General features: G+C 37.2%; 1 protein-coding gene across 2 annotated transcripts; it reads left to right on the forward strand.

Annotated features, from left to right (window-relative positions):
* The first annotated feature begins 331 nt into the window (after positions 1 to 331).
* On the forward strand, positions 332 to 6,820 carry LOC135652507 (tubby-like F-box protein 14). 2 transcript variants are annotated; one of them, XM_065173479.1, is made up of 6 exons: positions 332 to 565; positions 1,518 to 1,641; positions 3,457 to 3,897; positions 4,113 to 4,209; positions 5,686 to 5,818; positions 5,900 to 6,820. In XM_065173479.1, exons 3-6 carry the CDS (start codon positions 3,553 to 3,555, stop codon positions 6,618 to 6,620), a joined length of 1,296 nt encoding a protein of 431 aa, XP_065029551.1. In that variant the 5' UTR covers positions 332 to 565; positions 1,518 to 1,641; positions 3,457 to 3,552; the 3' UTR covers positions 6,621 to 6,820. The 2 variants fall into 2 exon arrangements, with proteins under 2 accessions (XP_065029551.1, XP_065029550.1); XM_065173478.1 differs by having other exon boundaries at positions 1,521 to 1,641.
* The last annotated feature ends 1,334 nt before the right edge of the window (positions 6,821 to 8,154 follow it).

Consider the following 8,154-nt stretch of genomic DNA (forward strand, 5'->3'; position numbering starts at 1 on the left):
AAAAATAAAATTTATTATAGTGGACCAAAGTTAAAAAATAGGGTTAGATTTGGAAAAACAATAAAAAAGGATTTTTCGGGAAAATCTAAAAATGCTTTTTAAGCTCACATCATGGGTTTACCTGCTACCGCATGTCGAGGACAGGAACAAGTGGCTTTACGTGTGGGTCCAACAAGATCCTTCATTGTTTGATCAGATACCAAGCGTGTACAAAACACGGGTACCGTCGAGCGGGTACGCATAGCCGTGAGTCCAAGATAACTGGCGGTTGGCGCAACAAAAATCTATCGTTTTCCTTTCACGTCGCTTCCTTCCTACTGTGCTGGCCTATCTACTGGATTTAATGGGGCCTTTAGATCCGACTTCACTTCCTCTTCGAAGCGAACAAAAATAAACGGAAAAGGATCCATGAAGCCGGCGACGGAGAGGAGGGATTGGAAGCGAAAGCGAGAAGGTTCGAGAGGTTTAGATCTGGTGATGCGAATGCGAACGAGATCGATGGGGCCGGGATCGTTTCCCCTGTCCTGTTTGATGCGTGGTGGGGTTTTGAGCCCTCGTGGCTGAGGTACTTCTTAGGGTTTTCTTTCGATTCGAGAGGTTTGTCGTAGATTTTCGATTTCTTACATCTTTTTGATGATTTCTGCTGTTCCTTCCTGTAAGTTTGCGTTTGATTGGCCACTAAATATCGGCAGATCATCTGATTGATTTCTGTCAATCTTCTTTAATCTGGAGGGAATGGGGTCTGTACTCGATTGTTCTATCTTTCGATTGGAGCGGGAAAATAGAAAAGACGCTCTCTTTTTTTTTTTGCGCGGGTGTGAAATATTCTTTGCTGATATGGTGGGAAAGCTCTCTTCTTGGTGTGGTTGAGTGGGTACATTTTGTTTCGCACCCCGAAACGTGTCTCTGTAAAGTGAAAGACTTTTGACTACCACAACCTTTCCCTGCTGCAAATATAATTCGATGAAAAAATAAGCGAAAATCATCATTTGATTCGCATATGTCTCCAACCGCCTTTAGAAGAGATCCAATATTTTGGAGCAACCTCAGGTATCACTCGTTAGTTGTGACCGCCTTTTGTTTTCCAAAGATCAGGTCATGTAGAAAGTGTCACGGCCATGAGGTTTTCTCGTTGGAGTTTTGCTGCCTTTTATATCTAGTCTATTTCTTGTTTGAGCATAGTTTGGAATTTTTAAAAGATCTAGCTTGAATGAATATAGGAGATAGGAAACATGAATCAAGATCAAATATTGGCGTTCAACAATGAAGAACGTTTGGTCAACCATGGTAGTCAGATTGTGATCACCTAAAATTTTAAACCCATTTTACATAAAATTAAGATTCTATAATTAGAGTTTACCGTAGATGGGTGAATTGTTTACTTGTATCCGCTCCCTAACAAAGAATATTAATTCCTAGTTGAAACTTTATTCCCAATTTATATTGGAAAATTTTGGAATAAAATATTATAATTTAATTAATTATTTAATCCGAAAATTAATTATTCTTTTCCTTAGTAGGATGTCGTCCGTCCTCCTCTCCTATTTAACGATGGGCAAGCCTCAGTGCATAAACAGTGTCCTATGGTTGTTTGCTAGCGAGGAGGATTGTGAGGGAGGAAGATCTTCGCCTTGGAGAGAGGTTGGTTCCCCTATTTATTAATTAGTTTATTTTCAAAATTTTTAATTCATGATATTGCTTGTCCATGATTTAAATATTAAAAGTATGTTATTGATTCGATTCCAGTATTAAGATTTAATTAATGATGCATGATTCTTGTAATAAGATTTTTTGTTATTCATGCATGTTTTTTAAATTTCATCTGTGATATACTTGCACTATTATTTAGTTGTTCATGTTTTAAAATTCGGATTTATGATATTATGAATTTAAAATTTTATTTAATGTTTAATCAAATAAGTAGTTAAGAATCTAATTATTGATAACATAAATTTTATATTTAATCTTGTATTCTCTATTATGATACATGTTTTTTTAAAATCAATTGGTTCTAATATTCTGTTAAAAAAGGAGAGAAAAATATATTGGATTTGAATTTGAATTAAACTCTTTAGGTCAAGTTTGACCCGAGTCCATTTGAGTTTTATTTAAGCGGTTTGGAGGCCTGGGCCATGGCTCCTTGTAGCTCGGTTAGTGGTGTAACCAAAAGCTCCCCGTGCGGCTCAACCACCTGCGGTCCGACAAACAGCCTTGCACAATGCAACATAATTAGTTCCATCAGTTTAGACCAGTCCAGTGTGATTTCGGACTGGTTTTGATTGGTTCAAGCCTGTTTATCCCAAATCACACCAATTTAGATTCAATTAGGCTAATTTAGGGCGATTCAAGGCAATTTTATGCAAATTTGAAGTCGGTTTAGATGGGTTTTAGCTGAAAATCGATTTGGTCTGTCAATTGGGCCAATTCAGCTAGTGTTTAGGTCAATTAAGGGCCTTAGTGGGATTGACACCCCATGATTTTGATGTTTGATGAATTTAAAAAGATTTATATGATGCATTTGTTGTGGATTTGAATGAAATTAATGATATTTTGATATGAAATTGGACTATATGATCGAAATGAATGATTGACTCATTAGATGATATATGAGGACTATGTTTCCCTATCGAGGGTAGGTAGGCCAAATTAGGAGGGTGATTGCCTTTCGGGATTGGTCGTCATATGTGGTGGCTATGCGATTCTGTCCCCACTTTAGCAATGAGGGGCACCACCCCATCTACTTTTGAGAGTGCAATATGAGTTCTATCCATTCACTATTGAGAAAATACAAAGATCATCCTATGGGATAAGTGAGAGTGCGGAATCAGATATTCAACATACACCATTTTATGAGACCCGAAGCCCATGATGATATAATGCTGACATGTGACACTATTTGATTGACATTTGCTTTATGATTCACTATGTTTTGATATGTCTCGTATGTTTTGAGAGGATGTTTTAGGAGTTCTCATTCAGTGCATTTTGCTGATTTGTTTTATTTTTGTTTTCCATAGCACCTTCTAAGAGCATTAATAACATTAAGGCTGATTCCTGCATGGAGAAGACCTTCATTGACCGCTCGGTAGTGCTGCGAGGAGATTTAGGATTTTATGACTTTTAGTGCAAGCTAATAGAATTTGTTTTGTTATTTTTCAGACAGTTGTTTATTTTAAGAAAACATTTAAAATTTTCATTGAAATAAAATTAGTTTGTTTTATATTGCTCTAGTTTGATGTATGTGGAAAGATTCTCATATTCTGTGTGTGAAAAAAAAAAAAAAATTTTGGGTTGATGTGCTGTATTCATTACCTATGGTGCATCTGATTGGTTGAAGGTTCATAGTTGGGTCAAAGGTATCAATGATGCTGTGTAATAGTTCAAGTCTTACTATGTGCTATTACTATCTGAATTGTTGATAATCACTATTTTAATAAATTTTTCTTGTTTTTGCAGCTTGCTGTTTGGGTTTGGTTGACTACTATTTGTACAATTGTGGGTACAATCTTTGTGCCTTTGGGGAGGAAATTCATTCCTCATTTAGTTGCCTAAATGTCATTCTGCAACATTTTCTGCAATGCGAGATACAGCTATGGAGGCTCATCTCGGCATGATTTTGAGACACGGCTTGCAGGCCATTGCACGCCAAATTCTCAGGTTGCAGTGCATGAGATGCACGATCAACATCTGGTAGTTCAGGCTAGCTGCTGGGATAGTTTTCCCCCTGAACTTCTCAATGATGTGATAACAAGGTTGGATAGTGAAAGCACTTGGCCTTTTTGTAAGAATGTAGTGGCTTGTGCTGGTGTTTGCAGGTCATGGAGAGAAATATGTAAAGAGATTGTTAAGAATCCTGAGTTTTCCGGAAAGTTCACCTTTCCAGTCTCCCTGAAGCAGGTGGCCTATTATTCTCTTTATTATTCTTTAAAAATAGATTTTTTTTGCTTTGTATAGCAAGATACTGGTGTTTTCTTTGCTCTTGTTGTGTTATGTCATAAATTATACTGTTTCTAGAGATGACAATGCTTGAGTCATTGTTAAGCCTACTGTAGAAATGACAGGTTGCATGTTTGTCATGTAATTTTATAATGGAGCTATTTTGCATCTCACAGACTGGTCCGCGAGATAGTACTATCCAGTGTTTTGTTAAGAGGGACAATAGGGACAAATCATCTCTAACATATCATCTTTACCTGTGTCTTAGCTCAGGTAAGCTTCCTTTCCTCTCAGTTTATGCAGTTAAAATTTTGTCATGAATTTGTGGATCATGTTTTAAGTTGTCAGTCCTTTTCTTAAACTCTTTATGAATGCAATTTGTAGTTTCAAACTTTTCCTTCTAGTGGGATGATTGAGCACTTCTGTGCTTTGGGCAAGGTGCACTAAGAGTGTGGGTTGGATTTTGAACTTGCCTGGGATGGATCTTATAGGCCTCACTAATGCCGGCATCAGGAGCATGGCTTATTAGCTTTTTCAACAAGTTCAGTGCCTAAAAGGCACATCTTCCATTCTATATATTGTTGCTCAAATTTGGGAAAGTGATCTAGTTTAATGAGTATCTAGATGATTTTGACTAGGCTAAGACCTCTGTTATAAAGTGGAAGAATGTAGGTGGTTTTCGTACAAGATAAGGGGAAAACACCTGAACGGGGTCACTAAGGTAGACTCTTATGGGAAACTTCCAATGCCCAAGTTAGCCGAAGGGTAAATGAAACTAAGCAAGCTACGAAAGTAGGGTGCAAACTCACAAGGTGGCTAGGAGTGTGGATTACACACCCAAGATAGATGGGAGATCATCATATGTTTAGGCGAGATATCCACCTGATGGTGGTCATGGCCGACATAAACATGGTCAATAGGTGCTGCACTGGTTAGCATCAGGGGACAAGCCTCAACTGCAGAATTGGCATTTCCTCTGTCTGCAGAATTGACATGTTACATGTTGGACCACCACACAGCATTATTCATCATTCCTTGGAGCAATAAGTTCTTCCGTTGGGAGAATAAGAATGAAAAGCCAGTAGAAAATATTTTCCTTTAAAAGAAGAGATTGAATATATGGGACTCCACATATTAATTTGTCCTCATCTTCAGTCTCCATTTCTTTGCTTCCATCCACTTTTTCGTTGTCTTATTCATCGATATAACTGTCTATCATTTGAGTCATTAATGTTTTTCTTTCACTTAGATAACGAATATGTGGTAATTACAGTTTACTCGTAAATTTACTTTCATATTTATTTTTCTCTAAGTTGTCATGTTGTATTTGTTGTATACCTTTCTTCAATAAGATGTGCTCCTTGTTTCTCCTCCACTGTGTGCATAGGCCCTTGGTGATCTAGGCATGTCCATCTGTCTTGAACCTTTAACAACTTTCGAACTACTTCGTTCATTTTTTATTCAGGCCTTTGTCGTATATGAATATCAGCTCTATGCTATGTTAGGCTATAAATTTGACTTTTAGAAGTATTGATTCTGTAGATCTCTTTTTTTATTCTTTTGTTGCTAAATGGTCATAAAGATGAAAGTGGTAATAAAGGTTATATCAGTTTTTGTTGATTTTTATTAGCACTTGTTTCACTAGTAGTTGCTGCATTATATATTCTTTTCCTTGAGTGATGTTTAATTTGCCTTTTTACCAATTATAATTATTCCTCTTTAAATTATTTTTTTGCTTTAAATCTGTAGATGTACTTGTTGAGAATGGTAAATTCCTTCTGTCAGCCAAGAAAATTCGTCGGGCAACTTGTACAGAATACATAATATCTATGGATCGTGACAATATAACCAGATCAAGCAACACATATATTGGAAAAGTAAGGTATTAAAAGTGATATAGTTTGGAAGTTTTCTCGTTTAATATAATTTTTCATAAACTAATGTTTTTATCTTTGCATATTAGGTCCAATTTCATTGAAACCAAGTTTGAAATCTATGACACTCAGCCGCCATGCAATGGGGCAGCATCCTCCCAACTAGGCAAAATTAGCCAGAGACCTTACTTGAGAAAATTCTCATCGAAAGTGCCCACTGGAAACTTCAAGATAGCCCAGGTGACATATGAAATAAATGTGCGGCGATCAAGGAGCCCAAGGCGGATGCACTGTGTTATGCACTCAATTCCTGCCTCAGCCCTTGACGCTGGTGGGACAGTTCCTTGTCAGCCAGAGAATCTGGTACCCCGCTCTCTGGAGGACTCTTTCCAGAGCATCTCCTTTAGGAAATCATCTTCTGCAGAGCGCTCAATTGGTTTCAGCGGTTCCCGTTGTTACTCGGATATCGCTGGAGGAGTTAGAGTGGGGAATGAAGAAGACGACAAGGCCACGGAGATGCCTCTGGTTCTCCGAAACAAGGCTCCTAGGTGGGTTGAGCAGTTGCAATGTTGGTGCCTTGACTTCGGGGGACGTGTGACCATGGCTTCGGTCAAAAACTTCCAGCTCATCGAGGCGACACAGCCAGCTGCATCGCATCCATCACCACTGGAGCAAGACAAGATTATACTTCAGTTTGGAAAGGTTGCGGAGGACATGTTTACTATGGATTACCGGTACCCATTGTCAGCCTTCCAGGCTTTTGCCATCTGCTTGTGTAGCTTTAGCAACTGGCCATGCGAGTACAGCTAACCTAGATGAACTATTGAAATTGAAGAGGTTACAAAAGTTGCTCTTGTTAATGTTAATGCCCAGGCCTGTAACATGCATGTAATTTTCTGTATCAAGTGCCATCATCCATGGGCCTATCTTTTTTTTTTTTTCCTTATTTGTAGCTTCGGTAACAGCCTCACCAAGAAGTAATCCAATATACCTGTCTCATTAATGCACAATTGAATTGATTGCCTTGTTTAGAGTAAAAGGTCCAATGATGAGATGTAGATGCTGTCACCGATATATGACAGTTTCATCCCTTTGTGGCACGCGTGCTGTGTATAATCTTGGCAGTGGGACTGGTTTCCATTGTGTAGGCCACCACCGTATGTCTCTGTTAGGGGGTGGGGTTATTGCTCGACTGTTGATTGACAAAGAGAGAAGAAGGTAAGAAAATTTCTGTCTTGCATTGGTGATGGGACGGTAGGGTTCATGTAATCATGTCTGTGTAATATTGTCCCGTATGAAACATATTATCTTTTAGTTTCTTTATCTTTTTCAAAACTCGATGTTCACCTTCATATCAACATATAGTATGTATATGGTTTTGTTAAGGTAGAATTCTATATGTTGATATGAATTCGGAATCGATCGTCCCAGGTGTTGGGATTCCGAGCTAATTTTGATTCAAGTTATGTTTCACTTAATACAAGTTAATAGACTAGAATATTATATTATTTTTGGAGATAAAATCAAATAATGTATCCCATGGGAATCTTTTAAACTCTTCCTTAATTTTTCATTATAAAAAAAGAAAGAGATTCTTGAATCTCTCTAATTTTGAATTTAACCGCAAGGTTCTCTCTTGTCGGAAGAATTAACGTTGACAAATATGTCATATATTTCTTGAAGATAAAATTATGCATCCTATATGGTATGGTACGTAGGTAGCGAGAATATTTTAAATCCTTCATCAATTAGATATCATCGTTAAAAGAAAAAGTTATTAAATCTTATATTTTGACGATAAAATAAATTGATTGAAGGTGTGAATCTTTTAATTCTATATCTGAATCTTTTAATTCTATATCTTAAATGTACTTCGATTGAAGTTGTGAATCTTTGGAAAATGAAAGTATTGTGTTGGAGGATCAAAAATTATGCTGAAGAATAAGACATTATGACATTAGACTAAATAACATTATAGAAGATTGAATATTATACCAAAGGAGGAGAATAAGATAACATGTTAGAGAATAGGACAATCTGATGAAACATTATATGACATGTCAAAAGAACGTTTGATTTGTCAAAAGAATTCAGAAGAATGGACAAAGTGTCAAAAAAGCCTCAAATGTGCTAAAATTGAGTCAACTTAATTGTAGTCTATGTTGGGTAACGTATGGTACGGAAAAGGCTATAATTGGGCAACTATTAGTAGGCCAACATGTAGCCTAGTGGTAGCACCGCTTAGTTCTAAGTTAGTGGTACTTACTGAATGTACGAACGACATAGATGATATCATTTTAGGACTATTAGCTATAGTTTGCTTAGAATGATGATATCACCACTA

The sequence above is a fragment of the Musa acuminata genome, chromosome BXJ3-11 (genome assembly GCF_036884655.1).
Source record: "Musa acuminata AAA Group cultivar baxijiao chromosome BXJ3-11, Cavendish_Baxijiao_AAA, whole genome shotgun sequence".
NCBI classification, from domain to species: domain Eukaryota; kingdom Viridiplantae; phylum Streptophyta; class Magnoliopsida; order Zingiberales; family Musaceae; genus Musa; species Musa acuminata.